Genomic DNA, 17278 nt, shown 5'->3' on the forward strand with positions numbered 1-17278 from the left:
GAGACAACTTATATCGAGAAGAAGAAGAAGAAGATTCTTTCTCTTCCTCTGCTTCTTCTTCTGATTCTGTAGCCACGCTACGATTTTCCTCCTCCGAGTCACTGTCACCCCTATATGCGGAAACAGAAGACTGGGAACGAGGTACTGAGCTGCCTGCGGCTGGACGTTTGTCAAGGTAGGATTTAAATGATTCAAAAGTCTCCACCAAATCCTTCCTAAATGAGCTCAGTAAGTCCTGCTGAACCACAGGTACACTAGGAGTGGTTTCCTCCTTCACTAAGTCTGCAATGCACCCCAAGACTCTTTAAGCACATTTTTACAAGATGGGCATTTTCTTTTAACAGGAAAAGACGAATGCTTGGTCTTTTCTTTTGCCTTCTGAAATACACAAACAAAAGAACACCTATAAACAGTATGCTGAAAAAGAGTGGAAGAGCTAACACTTTAACCCCCCTCCTTCACTCAGCCAGTAAATCCCCCCACAGATTTACTTCACAATCTTAAACACATTTACTTCCTGCTTCAATACACAGGAAGAATGCTGCAGGCTCTTTACAACATTTACCAAAGAGGGAACTAAAACATGCCCATAGAGTAAGTTACAGAGACACGCTGTCCCCGCTTACCTGGGCCTGGCTGACTTGTGTGGCTCCTGCTCCTGCCACCGCCGATTGTTCCTCCTCCATATTGACAGGATCTGCAATGGCGTTTGGTGCTTGTTTTTTAAACTTTCCCGGTCCACTCGCCGCTGCGAGGGCCGGAAATGACGTCAGCCGGAAGAGACCCGCCCTCCCCTCCTGCGTTCCAGCGGCCGGAACCGGAAGCCGCGTCGCGCCGCTGGAGGTCCCGCCCCCGGCCGTAGTGACACGCTCGCCACCGGAACCCGGAAGGCTGAGCGATGGGGTTGAAGAGGAGACGCCGCTCCTTCCAAGCCAGCCGCCGGTCTAAAGGAGCTGGGACCCCCCGCAGCCTGACCCTCGCCGGGTATGAAGAGGAGAGGACGCCGAAGCAACCCCCGCACGTGAAGGGAGGAAGCTGGGCTGGCCTGCACAAACAAAAAACAGAAATACCGGTATACCCCAAACTCTCTCCACCTGGAGACAGCGCAGTACACCCCTGGTTCCCTGCAGCACTTCCACCATGGCGGAGGAAACACTACAACTGAGGCCATGGTGGAAGTGACCGGTCTTTAAAGAAAAAACTGACTGCAGTGTTTCCTGGGAAAAGTGGGTGGAGCTGCGCTCTCTCCAGGTGCTGTCCTGAAAGACGAGGGGAGAAAACATCTTTGCCCCTGCCAATGTGCCTGCTGTGCCAAATGGTACATCCAACTTTTCTCTCCGTTCAACCGAATCACTAAAATCTTGTATGAACTTTATCATATTAATGTAATTTCAAACATAATTTTCAATCCTTTAATTTTGCAGCTTTTGTAAAAATAGGGAGTTGGCTTTCCTATGTTGTCAACCAGTCACCTACACTTCCAGATGAGACCTATAAGTGTCAATGCCAGCGTTCATTCTGCAGTCATGTTCCATCACAATCACCCTCAGAAAGCCCACCCTGAGAAATGACATGCACCCATCTCTGCCTTCAGAGAGGCTGGAGGGGACAAACAGTAATAAAATGTAAAAGAATTATTAAAGAAAGGTGAAAACAGTAATTTCTAAATGAAAAAACAAACACAGCAATTATTTATAATACACACCCTGGCAAACTGCATGTTATCCAGTAAGGGTCACATCGCTACTTTAATCTCCTACTGTTGAGGGATTAAAGCTTTTGCTGGTAATCTATTAAACTGCAGTACACTGAAATGAATGCTCTGCAAATGAGGCAATTGTCAACAAGCTGCTAAATCTCTCAGTAGCAGTAGATTAAAATGGCTCCTTAGTAAATAATAAAGTTTAGCCTTTATTGTTCTTACAGGATATGGTCAATATGTTCCTGTGTTTGTGCTATTGTACATTTTCCCTTTTGTTATACTGTAGTTCACATACACTTAAAACAGTTGATGAGCCCAATATAAAACTCCTTTATGTATACAAATACATTAAAAAGCTGTTTACAGTAGCTATGTTTGATGGCAATTTTTCTTTCAGTACTCACACTCTGTACTTCCGGGGGAAGGTGGAGTCCATTCCGTTTTCCAATCTGAACAGACTTTTCCAGATATCGTCTTACCTCCGGGTCTAGTTGTTTCAGGTCTTGCATTTGCTGCAAACGTTTATGGCAAAAGCTTAGAATTTTACAAAATAGAAATTGAATTTATTTAAAAATGTATCATTTTTATTTTATTCCAGCTAAACAGAAAGACACAGGAACATACTAAATCACTGAATCCCATGATGTCACTGTCAGGCTCCCTCCTCCTCACCCTGTCGCCGGGCCAGTAGGAGAGAGGTGTGGGGCCTTGCGCATGCACAGTAGGGTTCCCAGGGTGAAGCCATAAGGCTACACTGCCGGGGTAGCTTACCCGCAATGGCGGCGGCAGCACCCGACAGCTGATGGAAACATCAGCTGCGGTACGGACATCGCTGGACTTCAGGACAGGTAAGTGTCCTATTATTAAAAGCCAGCAGCTGCGGTATGTGTAGCTGCTGGCTTTTAATTTTTTTTTTTTTTTTTGGGCGGCCCTCCGCTTTAAATAACCATAGCTGGAAGGAAAGAAAATCACTAGATTCCTATTGTGTACTGCCTGTGGGGAGCCTTCCCGGCCGACAGAACAGGAGGATTACTGCTAGTGGCTAAAGCTGTTGGCAGTAAACGCATGTAAAGAACCTGACGGGCTCGTTGTACCCAAATCGATCAATGGACCGACTTAGGTACTACCAGCCTGCCAACTGATGGATCGAATCTTGACCAGTCCCTGCTGAACTGGCCAAGATTCGATCCATCTATGGCTAGCTTTAAAAGGATCCAATCAGCAAGATCCTTGCTTTATTAGTCACAATGATTTGTTATGTAGTGAAGCCTACCTTCATGTTAATCTTTCAATAGATTTTTACTGAAGGTTTACAATAAAAGTTGTAAATTAAAATGTATTTGCCACTACTGTCGTTATTTCACATTAGAATTGTAAAAAGTACTATAAGTGGTCGATGGGTAAAACAAAGAAGTACATCCTATTTCACGGTCTCGCCAGACTACAGACATGCACCTGGCTTTATAAATTCAGAAGAACAATGTGAAGAGAGAAAAAAGATAAAAGAAGGAGCTGAAAAAAAAGGGAAGAGGGGGGGGGACCTACATTATTGAATTGCAATGGCCAGGGCAGACCGAAGGCTAAAAATCTGTTTGGGTTGAAGAGGGGCCAGTTATAAAACTCAATTTTTAATTTAGGTAGCAAATCCAGGGGTTACAGACCTTGCCAAATTTTTATATAAAATACAACGCTGGTCAATTTTACATTTTAATCTGGATAGTAGCTATGGAAATAAATACTGTCTTCCAGTTCTGTGCTACTGATATTTTTCATCCAGCACTATAAGGAACACTAGGATCTGAGAGTGTTTATTAGATAAAGATTTTATTTAGAAGGGCCACTAGTGGGTAAATATTTTTTTTAAAGTGTTACCAAACCCAGGACCCTGCATTCACTATATCTGGTCTCGCACAGTACACAGAACGTGGATATGCAATTATTTTAGTAAGTATAAACTGCCTTTTCTCATCAACAGTATATAGCAGTCTTGTGACTTCTATTAGTGTTAAAGCTTGTAGGAGGAGTTTTCATTCTGCTCTGACCTATGAGCCTACAGGACCCCTGACCCTCTGTCTGGACAGTGCTGATTGGTCCTGTGCCAATCACACACCTGTCTAGCAAACACACAACACTGAGCATGTGCAGAGTGCCCCCAAGGCTCTGTACCATAAGAAGATGGCGAGGGGAGGATCAGAGAAGACACGATCAAACAGCCTTTTTACACAATGTGCAGGATTAACCCCTTAGGTCCACAGCGAGTATAACAAGCATGCTTTACTGCATATACAGACTGACTTTATTGTTGTAGGCTTAGGAACACTTTAAGAACCAAGATTTTGTGTATGAGATTATATAACTTGTTCAAAAAGTTTGCTACCTGGGTACAAATACACCACATGAAACATACTTATAAGGATGCCCAGATAAATGACAGAAAGACATGAGGGAACCAAGTGTCACCTAAATAAATTCTTGAAGTTAAGTTTGACACAGGACCATTGGGACCAAAGATAAAAATTAATACTTTCCCTAGAACCACTTTCCAGGCAGTCATGTATGTTTATCAGTAAAGGAGTTCAAGCGAGCATATAACATTGAGAATCCTCCTCTCTTCCCATTAACTTGTAAGCAATATTTTTTTGTATTTAGAATGAAGTGTAAAATATTTTAATATATCAAGGTGAGTGAGAAGGAAGCGTAGAATCTGCCGTAGAATAGGTCAGAGATGGGCATCATTGGACCAATAAAACATCCAATGCGGTATAGTCTTTTCTTGGTCCACCAATAGAAGTTGGTGCGATTTGAGACGATGAACTGGTCATTCCATTCCAACACGTTACATTAGCTGTTGTTGGACGACTAAAATGAACTGTTGCTTCAGTTGGGACACAATTAAGGACATACTGTATGCATTACTGTGTAAAGAAAATATATAGCATCAAAACATATGTGTGTGATGCGTAACACAACGCTATACTTACATAAAAATGGAGAATACGTTTAAATATATCCTCTCTCATAGTCATTTCAACGTCAAAGTCAGAAAGTATCTTGTCAGCTAGTGTACTAGATGAGCGCAAATCCCTACTTGGGGCAACGTGCTGCGGGAAATCTAACATGGTTCTCTCTACTGTTGGGAAAAAAAAAAAAAAAAAATCAGGATAAATTCACAGTTAGCCTTTTAGTAGCATGCCATTTAAATTTAAAGGAGAAGTATGGGAATGAAAAATAGGTAGTACATGCTACCCTCATACATGCATTGCATTTCTTTCTTTCCTCAGCCCTTTAGTTTCTTCAGCATAGTCTTTTGAAGTGTCCAGAATCCGCCTCTAACGGTTCTCTCTCAGTTCAAAAGTTTCCAGGGGGTGGATACAGTTCCACAATCCAGCCTCTCCTTCACTCCCTCCCTTCTGGAGGACATGTGGGTGTGTTTAGTGAAGAGGTGCACACCCAGGTTGCTATCAAGAACGAGCATGTTATTCATGTGCCTCTGTTTCCATGGCCATGTGCCTCTGTTTTTCATGTCCCCAGCTAAATCCCGGAAGCAGAGAGACTGTGTGATACAAGCAGTGAAGTCCTCACCTTTCTCTGGTTGTTATCTGCAAGCTCTCCTCTGCGAAACTCCAACACTTCTCCCCTGGGCTTTGATGTTCCTTCCTGTGTCCTTCGAATTCCATCCCCCCCTCTCCCTTCATTCATTCAAAGTTCATGTCAGCATCTCGTCCAGCCAATGGGGAGAGGGGGGAGAGTCACTGAAAACTTCTCATACAGAAATGAACACCGGTGAGCGCTCTACACATAGCACTGTTATATCAGAAGAGGAGACATGGTGAGGAGCATAGTAACGTGCCCTGTGTCTGTTCTCTGAAATGTACACAGTGCTATGTGTAGAGAGCATACCTGTGTACAGTACATAGGAACGGGAGACTGACAACGCACCCACATCTAAAGTGACCCCTAATATGTCCCCAGAGTCTCCTTTATTGTACATACAAATCATCCCTCTGTCCCTGATACCATCCCTCTCCCACTGATGTCATCCTAATCCCCCCCCCATCCCCTGTACTCCTATACAGTCCCATCGCCCCCATCCCCTGTACTCCTATACAGTCCCATCGCCCCCATCCCCTGTACTCCTATATAGTCCCATCGCCCCCATCCCCTGTACTCCTATATAGTCCCATCGCCCCCATCCCCTGTACTCCTATACAGTCCCATCGCCCCCATCCCCTGTACTCCTATACAGTCCCATCGTCCCCATCCCCTGTACTCCTATACAGTCCCATCGTCCCCATCCCTTGTGCTCCTATACAGTCCCATCGTCCCCATCCCCTGTACTCCTATACAGTCCCATCGTCCCCATCCCCTGTACTCCTATACAGTCCCGTCATCCCAAACCCCTGTACTCCTATACAATCCCGTCATCCCCATATGGCATGTGATCCTGTAATACTCTATTTTTTTCAAAGAAGGGAACATTACTACTATAGGGGTACCAGGTAATACACCAATTATGGGGGAGCAAAGCTCTGTCCATGTATGAAAATACAAGTAGATGTGAATGGAAGGTTTCATTGTCTCATATAAAAATCCAGATAGTCAATAAAAGGATTCATTCACAATGTTAGCTCTGATTTTATTTAATTTTACTATATCAGTAATGCATGGAATGCCTGTGTGCTGTCACATCCATATGTGTATTCTGCATTAAAAATGTATTGTTTTCACTCTGGTAGATAGTTCTGTGTATGTAAATGTCCTCTACATATTACTATTGGTGACTTCTCCTACCTTAGTCACTGACTGAAGTGCTGATATCTCTGCCGATTCTTCTGACAATGGAACAGACTGCAAAGGAGGGGGGGGGTGGAGGAGGGAGGGGGGAGCAGCTACACTCTGAAGTCTCGGGAGAGCAGTGAGCCAACATCATTCAAGCAAGATGACAGGAAAATGGGTGGATCCAGACTCCAGAGGCAGACCATTGTTGGTAGGATGCTGTATGAAAGTATGTAGACCCTCCCACAGTTATTTAGCTTGATTTTAACAGAATGGGGGCACTTCTGAGAGGGCTGGAAAGATTTTTAGATATCGGTAGCTCACATAGAATAGATGTAAGAAAAAAAAAAAAAAAGGGGAAACCCATACTTCTCTTTTAAGCACCTGAAAAAGAAGGAATAAATGTTACCCACAGCAACCAATAACCTTCTACTTTTTATTTCTTTGCTGCCTTTGAAACATGAGTGAACAAGTCAATTCCAACATACTTGAATGCTAGGCTCCACACTTTGGCAGATGATAGCAGTCCATATTGATGAACAGTGTATCCCACAATGCTATTTGGGGCACTCTTCAATAGACTGTTAAAGCGCCGCCTTGAACTGTGGAATTCACTGAGGGCATTTCTCAGCATCAACCTTTGGAAAAGTTAAAATCTGCATACTTCAGGGGCCTGGGTTTTGGGAGTGCTCCACAGTGACAGATTTTCTAACAAGTTGTGCTTATTGAAACCTTTCATCCATGGTAATCAATTCAAAAGAAAACCTTAGGTCTCAAGTGTTTACCCTCCTCTGGTCCAAAATCTTCTTCAGCACTAGCAGTACCTGTGCAGTGAGTTCCCATAGACTTGTATTAAGCCAAAGTCTTGTACTGGAGATTCTAGGAGTTTGGCTTCATTCAAATCTATGTGGGCCAGCTGTGCATGCTGAAGACCAACAAATACTAAAGGAGGCCTCTACTGTCTGGCGAATGTAACTAGCCATCTGGGTGGGGGTGTCTGGATTAGATTTGGTTAGGGAGAACGAGCTGATGGGAATTTTTTGAAAAGTAAACTTTCCCAGTTAAATTTGTTATTGTGCACAAAAGTATAACTTCCTAGAAATTCCCAACTTTATTTCAAACTAAAAAAATAGGCTGGAGTTTGACTTTAATATTATTAACAATATAGGTGTCTCAGCAAAAATATGTCAAGTATATAAAAGGTTATAGCACTGTGGGGCTTTTCCATCTTATTGTGCACATTTTAAAAACGTGATACACTACTTCCCTATTAGGGGTGTTTTATTAGTAGCAAAGCTTCACCTGCATATTCAAGTTCCAAATCCGCCAAGACTTTTACAGTGTTCTCATATGTGACTTCCTCTACATCCAATGCAGCTACAGCATCATAAACACTCTTTGTTCTTGCAATGAGTTCCTCTGTCCGGGTCTGGATGCTTTCTGGTGACAAGTCCCACCTCATGAGATTCCTATTGCCGGCCAGGCTGGAAACCATTCTTAAGGTTTTGGGAACATTTGAGCCCATTGTCATTTTTCTGAATGTCTTGCTGCTGTATAACCTGGAATTGACAAGAACAATAATATTTAAACGTGCTTTTAATAGGTAACTAAACTCAAAAAAAGTGGATCCATTTGTTTTCTTTTTTAAAACAAACACCATTTTCAGCAAGTACAGAAAATATCTGTTGATATCGCCAGATATGCAACCCCCCAATGCAATGGAGATGGACAAAGTCAGACATGAAGTCCAGTCTGGGTAACCATCATGGCTCTTTCCATAGACACAGTGGAGGAGGGAGTGTAGCCATCCAGGGACAAGATTGTTACTGTATTTTCAGGATTTTCTTATGTGGGAAAGATACAAACACACTGAATCATTCTGGCAGAAAAGTAATGAAGCATAAATCCTTTTATAGAGGATTGAACATGGAGGGTTTGTTAAGGTGCTATATCAGTGGTCTCCAAACCACACCCTGAGGGCCAGATGCGGCCCTTGCTAGCCCTTGGTTCATATTCCTCTTAATGATATGAGGCACTATTCCGCCCACCGACATAAACAGTGGTACATACTTTCTGCCATTGACATTAAAGTGGATGTAAACCCAAATTTTTTTTTTTTTTTTGATGTCATAATGTAGAGCAGGGATCTGCAATTAGTGGACCTCCAGCGGTTGCAAAACTACAAGTCCCATCATGCCTCTGGGTGTCATGCTTGTGGCTGTCAGAGTCTTGCTATGTCTCATGGGACTTGTAGTTCTGCAACAGCTGGAGGTCCGCTAATTGCATATCTCTGATGTAGAGTATAAGATTTCCTATCATTTGAGCCGTCTTGCCACAAAGAGTTAATCCAGCTCTGAGCAATCCTCTTATTGTTCAGTGAGATAAATCTTGACAAACAGAGAAAAACTGTCAAATCCTCCCCCTTGCTGTGAGTGACAGGTGATTTACATATCATGCACTAGCCTAAGACATACATTATTTTTTAATTCCCACCCCCACTCCTTTCTTCAGCAGCTCTGCAAGGATTGGCTGTTCCACACCTCAGCATTATTTGGCATGCTGAAGTCATGTGGTTACTTTCCTATCTTTTCACTGGATGTTAGAGATCATAGCAGAAATTCAGTGTGAGAAATACACAGTAGAAAATGCATATTGACAAGGGGAGTGTAGAGGTGGGCGGGGAGTCTACTGACATCACGACTCCGCCCACTGAGCTCCAGACAACAGACCCGCCCACAGAATCTGCAGTTTTTCGGCTCTCAGACAGAGGGGAGACATTTGACAGGTAAAGATACATGCAGGAGGCATGTATATCCTTATAGATAACCCCAATGGCAGTAGTTTAGAAAGGATGACATTGGGTTTACATTAGAGGTCGACCGATATATCGGCCGGCCGATATATCGGCCGATATTTGGCGTTTTTTACTTAATCGGCATCGGCCGATTGTGCTGATAAAAAAGGCCGATTATAACTTCAGCCGTGACTTGCAAATGACTTCTGTAATAGAAGTTAATGCAAGTTTCCCTAAGTGCCGGTTCACACAGGGGCGGCACGACTTGCAGGTCGCCTCAGCGAGGCGACCTGCAAACGACTTCTGAGGCGACTTGCAAAACGACTTCTGTATAGAAGTCTATGCAAGTCGCCCCAAGTCGCCCCCAAAGTAGTACAGGAACCTTTTTCTAAGTCGGAGCGACTTGCGTCGCTCCTATTAGAACGGTTCCGTAGCACAGAACGGGAGGCGACTTGTCAGGCGACTAGGTCGCCTGACAAGTCGCCCCTATGTGAACCGGCACTAAGTTATCTGTGGAGAGGATTCTCCCCTCCTCTGGGCAGCCTGCCAAGTACGATAAGAAGATACATTTGTATCTCTTTCAGGTTCTTTTTATCAATAGACTGAACTCCACCTGTAGAAGTTTTCAGTTTAACCATTTAAAGACTAAATCTTTTCTGACACTTGTTGCTTACAAGTAAAAATCCTGTATTTTCTGCTAGAAAATCACTTAGAACCCCCAAACATTATATATATTTTTTTAGCAGAGACCCTAGGGAATAAAATGGTGATTGTTGCAATATTTTATGTCACACGGTATTTGCGCAGCGGTCTTTCAAACGCAATTTAAAAAAAAAAAAAAATACAGTAATGAATTAAAAAAAAAAAAAAAAAAGCAGTAAAGTTAGCCCATTTTTTTTCGTCCAAAAGTTTTGATTACCTGTTTTTGTGTATTTATTATTTAAGATAGTTTTTTTTTTTTTTTCTTTTTTTTTGGTTTTTTTTCTAAATTATACATACAAGTGAACTGATTGAAGGTTTGTTTTGTTTAATGTTTAAATGAAAAAAAATTTCTGTATTACTTAAGGCTGCTTTCACACTGGAGCGGGCAGGCGTTGATGGTAAAACGCTGCTAGTTTTAGCGGCGCTTTACCGTCATTTTAGAGGCGCTATTCGGCTGCTAGCGGGGCGCTTATAACCCAGCTAGCGGCCGAGGAAGGGGTTAAATGCGCCCCTGAAGCGCCGCTGCCAAAACGCTTTGCAGGCGCTTCGGCAGCGGTGCGCATTCATTTCAATGGGCAGGAGTGGTGGAGCAGCAGTATACACCGCTCCAAAGATGCCGTTTGCAGGACTTTTTTTTACATCCTGCCAGCGCATCGCCTCAGTGTGAAAGCACTCGGGATCTCACACTGAGACTGCAGGGGAGCCGTTTTACAGGCACTTTACAGGTGCTATTTTTAGCCCAAAAGCGCCTGAAAAACGCCCCAGTGTGAAAGGGGTCTAACTGTTAGATTTTATGAGATGAAGGGAAAAAAAAAAAATCGGCCAAATATATCGGCCCAAAAAAATCGGCATCACATATCGGCCATCGGCCACCGCGATTTCTAAATATCGGCATCGGCCAGAGAAAAACCCATATCGGTCGACCTCTAGTTTACATCCACTTTAATGGTGGGACACTATTCCTCCCACTAATATTAATGATGGGGCACTTTTTCAAAGCTCCCAACTGTCCCTGATTTTGAGGGCCTTTCCCAGATTTGAAACAAAGTCCCTCCTTCTCTCTTTCCTCATTTGTCCACGATTTTGGTCTGATCTATACATTTGTATATAAAATGCACTATTTATTTTTCAAAAAGTGTTTCACAGTGCTAAACCTTTCATCCAAATTCTAAATGGCTTAATTTGTAAATAGTAGTTGTAACTAATAACTTTTTTTTCTATAATTCTCCTTTAAAGGGGGTATGTCCTATGCCTACATACTCTTGCTAAGGACTGTCCCTCGTTCCCATCTCAAAAATTTGGGGGGTATGCTATTCCTCCGACTAATATTAATGATGGGGCACTATTCCTCCTCCTGACACCAATTATGGGGCACTATTCCTTCCACTGATACCAATGATGGGGCATCATTCCTCCTCCTACTGACCACAAACCCTGAAGTCATGTTTATTATTACGGGTATGTATGCGCATGGTGTGTGCTGGGTCCAGGACATTTTCTGGCCACAATACGGACCCCTAAAGTCTATATAGGACAGTAAACTGCACCTTTGATTGAAAATTTAGGAGACCCCTGTGCTATATGATGGTCTACGCAAAAATATACACTTTTCCTTAAATACCTTTTTTTTAAATTATAGTCCTCTAAAAAAAAAAAATGAAGGGGGTTAAATAGACCAAGCACAAAAATATAGAACACCTAAAAACAGATTACTCACATACAGCAGGGGACCAGTGGTCATACAATTAAACAGTTATCGTCTAATTTGATGGTTAATTACCAAGAATATGCTGCTATAAAAAGGTACCAAATATATTCTGTTACAAAATGCAATAAAACATCGAAAGAAACTGTCAAAAGAGGTCAGAGGTCATTATGGCTGCAGCAGATTTTTGGATACTGGGATCACAAGTTCATATCGGTATAAAAAGATGAAAAATTAATCAACAATGTGCATAGCAACCTATTTTCAAGCAAAATTTATAGACAAAATGCAAAAATGGACATCAAGATAGAGAAGAAAAATAGAAAATCGTTTTTTCTTTTTTTTTTTTGCTTTTAGCTTTCAGACAGGGAATTTCTCAACAAATAGCTGAATGGAGCCAGGGTCACTCATGATAGCTTTCCAGCACAGACATGTCCCGCTCTTAGCACTAGCATACTTCTATACACCAACCCAGAGTTGGTCTTAATTATCGCCATTTCCAAATCTGTCAACAGGCAGTAATTCTTTAAGAGTCTGTTGCAGCCATAATGACAAGTTGTGGTGGTAGTATAGCCTCATGCACACTTGGTGTTTGCACAGCTATTCTAAACACCTTTCTCCTGGCAGGAGAAAAGCAGCGTCAAAAACACACCTAATGACGCATTTTTTTTCAAAAGTGTTTAAGCATGTCAAGCACTTTTTTTTATTTCATTGGTTGTAATATTAATTTATTGCTATAAAAATGAACGAACACCTAAGCGCTTGATCAGCTTAGCGATTAAGCACATTAAGACACATTAGACATTTTTATTTTTTTTGCAAAAATGCTGCTGCTCCTGAACACTGGTAGTGTTTTTTTTTTTTTCTGCCTGTAAATGCCTATGTGGTTACGGACACATAGGCTAACACTGAGGGGCATTTAGAGGCATAAAAAAATGCAAGACATCTCTAGAAGCAGCATTTAAAACACCCACTGTGCATAAGGACTAAGAACTACCTGAGTTGGCTGCACATGTCGGTATTGTTACTGGGGCAAATTGTTACCTAAATAAACTTAAAGAAATTGAAAACCTCAAACATTAAATATGTACAAAGCATATCCCTCTTTAGTGTGTGCTTGTCTCAATTAAGAGCACTAAGTGTCATTTCTGTCTGCTGCTTCCTTCCTCGGCTATTAGCATGAATCACTTCTGACAAGTTTTCCTGACACCAAGAGAAAAATGGTGACGGGGAAGGATCTCCAGTTGATTGACAGCCTCGGCTCTTCTCCTGTGTGCTATGTGAAGGGGGGGTGTCCCTTCCCTCAAATCAGCTCTCAGAGCTCTCCTCACTGAGTTCTGCAGAGTGTAACTTCAGCTCTCCGCCCTCTTTTCTCTGAACTCAGTCAGACAAGCTTTAAAATTCTGGACTTTGAATGGATGTAGAGAGGAAAAGACTGTAGATAAACAGGTACAATTTATGTAGGAGGATTTGTTTCATCTCTGTGCATCAACCGAGGCCAGTCACTTCACTGGGTATATGTAAGGGTTTACAACCATTTTAAGTAGAAACTAACCCCAGAAAAGTGAGATCAATTTTTAATTAAATTCACTAGATTGTGTTTGAGTGAAAAGTCAAGTCATGTCCAAACAAAGTTCTTATGGTCATGTTATTGAATATCTAGCTGATCTAGATACAGTGAGGGAAAAAAGTATTTGATCCCTGCTGATTTTGTACGTTTGCCCACTGACAAAGAAATGATCAGTCTAATATTTTAATGGTAGGTTTATTTTAACAGTGAGACAGAAAAACAAAGAAAGGGACAAAGAGCAGCGCCTTCTAAGTGTAGCAAGTTTAGTATTTAATGAATAAAAATGAGCATAGAGACACTCACAACGATCTCAAGGCAGCTGGGACCATAGTGACCAAGAAAAAAATTGGTAACACACTACACCATTAAGTACTGAAATTCTGCAGCGCCCACAAGGTCCCCCTGCTAAAGAAATCACATGTAAAGGCCCCTCAGAAGTTTGCTAATGAACATCTGAATGATTCAGAGGAGAACTGGGTGAAAGTGTTGTGGTCAGAGGAGACCAAAATCAAGCTCTTTGGCATTAACTTAACTCGCCGTGTTTGGAGGAGGAGGAATTCTGCCTATGACCCCAAGAACATCATCCCCACCATCAAACAAGGAGGTGGTAAAATTATGCTTTGGTGGTGTTTTTCTGCTAAGGGGACAGGACAACTTCACTGCATCAAAGGGATAATGGATGGGGCCATGTACCGTCAAATCTTGGGTAAGGACCCTCCTTCTCTCAGCTGGGGCAATGAAAATGGGTCGTGGATGAGTTTTCCAAGCATGACAATGACCCAAAACACACGGGTCAAGGCAACAAAGAAGTGGCTCAAGAAGAAGCACATTAAGATCCTGGAGTGGCCTAGCATGTCTCCAGACCTTCATCGTATAGAAAATGTGAGGGAACTGAAGGTTCGAGTTTCCCAACCTCAGCCTCGTCAGCAAAGAGGAGTGGGACAAAATCCCTCCTGAGATGTGTGCAAACCTGGTGGCCAACTACAAGAAACATCTGACCTCTGTGATTGCCAACAAGGGTTTTGCCATCAAGTACTAAGTCATGTTTTGCGAATGGGTTAAATTATACTTATTTCACTCATTAAAATGCAAATTTATAACTTTTTCTAAATGCATTTTTCTGGATATTTTTGTTGTTATTCTGTCTCTCACTGTTAAAATAAACCTGCCCTTAAAAATTATAGACAGATCATTTGTCAGTGGTCAAAAGTACAAAATCAGCAGGGGGATCAAATACTTTTTTTTCCCCCCTCACTGTACTTTCTCATGATGAAAACACCCAGATTATGGGGAAATTGATGATTACGATTCCATGTCAAAACTCCCTCTGCCAGTGCGTCCAGACCGTTAATTCACTTCATTGGCCAGCATAAATTATTTATTCTGGTCAAAGATGAATTAGCACCCAAGCACTTGATGCCTCTAAAACACGCCTAAATGCTTTTAAAAGCGTTAGACACTTTTACAATCAAACTGCAAAAACGCTGCTGGCTTCTAGGGAGAGTAAAAAAAAAATAAAGTCCTGTGTGCATGAGGCCTTACAAGTTAACCACTTCAGCCCCGGAAAGATTTACCCCCTTCCTAACCAGAGCACTTTTTACAATTTGGCACTGCGTCGCTTTAACTGCTAATTGGGCGGTAATGCAATGCTGTACCCAAACGAAATTTGCGTCCTTTTCTTCCCACAAATAGAGCTTTCTTTTGATGGTATTTGATCACATTTGCACTATAAAACGGAAAAAAAAAACGAAAATTTGGAAAAAAAAAAAAAAATGATATTTTCTAATTTTTGTTATAAAAAAAATCCAATAAACTCAATTTTAATCATACATTTAGGCCAAAATGTATTTCGGCCACATGTCTTTGGTAGAAAAAGAAAAAAAAAAAAATGTCAATAAGCGTATATTTATTGGTTTTCGCAAAAGTTATAGCGTCTACAAACTAGGGTACATTTTCTGGAATTTACACAGCTTTTAGTTTATGACTGCCTATGTCATTTCTTGAGGTGCTAAAATGGCAGGGCAGTACAAAACCCCCCCAAATTACCCCATTTTGGAAAGTAGACACCCCAAGGAAATTGCTGAGAGGCATGTTGAGCCCATTGAATATTAATTTTTTTGTCCCAAGTGATTGAATAATGACAAAAAATAAATAAATACATTTACAAAAAGTTGCAACTAAATGATATATTGCTCACACAGGCCATGGGCACATGTGGAATTGCACCCCAAAATACATTCAGCTGCTTCTCCTGAGTATGGGGATACCACATGTGTGAGACTTTTAGGGAGCCTAGCCGCGTACTGGGCCCCGAAAACCAATCAGCGCCTTCAGGATTTCTAAGGGCGTAAATTTTTTATTTTACTCCTCACTACCTATCACAGTTTTGAAGGCCATAAAATGCCCAGATGGCACAACACCACCCCCCCCCCCCCCCCAAATGACCCCATTTTGGAAAGTAGACACCACAAGCTATTTGCTGAGAGGCATGGTGAGTCCATGGAATATTTTATATTTTGACACAAGTTGCGGGAAAGTGACACTTTTTTTTTTTTTTTGCACAAAGTTGTCACTAAATGATATATTGCTCACACAAGCCATGGGCATATGTGGAATTGCACCCCAAAATACATTTAGCTGCTTCTCCTGAGTACGGGGATACCACATGTGTGGGACTTTTTGGGAGCCTAGCCGTGTACGGGACCCCAAAAACCAAGCACCGCCTTCAGGCTTTCTAAGGGCGTAAATTTTTGATTTCACTCTTCACTGCCTATCACAGTTTGGGAGGCCATGGAATGCCCAGGTGGCACAAACCCCCCCCAAATTACCCTATTTTGGAAAGTAGACACCCCAAGCTATTTGCTGAGAAGCATGGTGAGTATTTTGCAGCTCTCATTCGTTTTTGAAAATGAAGAAAGACAAGAAAAAAAACATTTTTTTTTCTTTTTTCAAAACTTTGTGACAAAAAGTGAGGTCTGCAAAATACTCACTATACCTCTCAGCAAATAGCTTGGGGTGTCTATTTTCCAAAATAGGGTCATTTGGGTGGGGGGGGGGGGGGTGTTGTGCCACCTGGGCATTCCATGGCCTCCAAAACTGATAGGCAGTGAAGAGTGAAATCAAAAATTTACGCCCTTAGAAAGCCTGAAGGTGGTGATTGGTTTTCGGGGTCCCGTACGCAGCTAGGCTCCCAAAAAGTCTCACACTTGTAGTATCCCAGTACTCAGGAGAAGCAACAGAATGTATTTTGGGGTGTAATTTCACATATTCCCATGGCATGTTTGAGCAATATATCATTTGACAACTTTGTGCAAAAAAAAAAAAAAAAAAAAATTTGTCTTTTTCCCGCAACTTGTGTCACAATATAAAATATTCCATGGACTCGACATGCCTCTCAGCAAATAGCTTGGGGTGTCTACTTTCCAAAATCGGGTCATTTGGGGGGGTTTTGAACTGTCCTGGCATTTTATGCACAACATTTAGAAGCTTATGTCACACATCACCCATTCTTCTAACCACTTGAAGACAAAGCCTTTTCTGACACTTTTTGTTTACATGAAAAAATTATTTTTTTGTTTGCAAGAAAATTACTTTGAACCCCCAAACATTATATATTTTTTTAAAGCAAATGCCCTACAGAATAAAATGGTGGGCGTTTCATTTTTTTCTTTTCCACACAGTATTTGCGCAGCGATTTTTCAAACGCATTTTTTTGGGAAAAAACACACTTTTAAATTTTAATGCACTAAAACACACTATATTGCCCAAATGTTTGATGAAATAAAAAAGATGATCTTAGGCCGAGTACATGAATACCAAACATGACATGCTTTAAAATTGCGCACAAACGTGCAGTGGCAACAATTTAAATACATTTTTAAAAGCCTTTACAGGTTATCACTTTAGATTTACAGAGGAGGTCTACTGCTAAAATTACTGCCTTCGATCTGACCTTCACGGTGATACCTCACATGCATAGTGCAATCGCTGTTTATACAAAATTGTTTTTTTATTTGTTTTGATAGAAAG

At 41.6% G+C, this 17278-nt stretch overlaps 2 protein-coding genes across 3 annotated transcripts in view; one reads left to right on the forward strand and one right to left on the reverse strand.

Annotated features, from left to right (window-relative positions):
• SGTB (small glutamine rich tetratricopeptide repeat co-chaperone beta) overlaps nt 1–17278 on the forward strand; it is a 464910-nt gene that overhangs the window by 289053 nt on the left and 158579 nt on the right. The window lies entirely within an intron of this gene.
• The window catches only part of NLN (neurolysin), a 144907-nt gene that overhangs the window by 104723 nt on the left and 22906 nt on the right, over nt 1–17278 (reverse strand). Inside the window, exons 2-4 of the mRNA XM_073623513.1 lie at nt 7781–8037; nt 4684–4832; nt 2107–2214 (exon numbers count right to left, since the gene is read on the reverse strand). Coding sequence (XP_073479614.1) covers nt 2107–2214; nt 4684–4832; nt 7781–8037 — 514 coding nt within the window. The remainder of the gene's footprint in view (nt 1–2106; nt 2215–4683; nt 4833–7780; nt 8038–17278) is intronic.

The sequence above is a fragment of the Aquarana catesbeiana genome, linkage group LG01 (assembly GCF_042186555.1).
Source record: "Aquarana catesbeiana isolate 2022-GZ linkage group LG01, ASM4218655v1, whole genome shotgun sequence".
In the NCBI taxonomy this organism is placed as follows: Eukaryota; Metazoa; Chordata; class Amphibia; order Anura; family Ranidae; genus Aquarana; species Aquarana catesbeiana.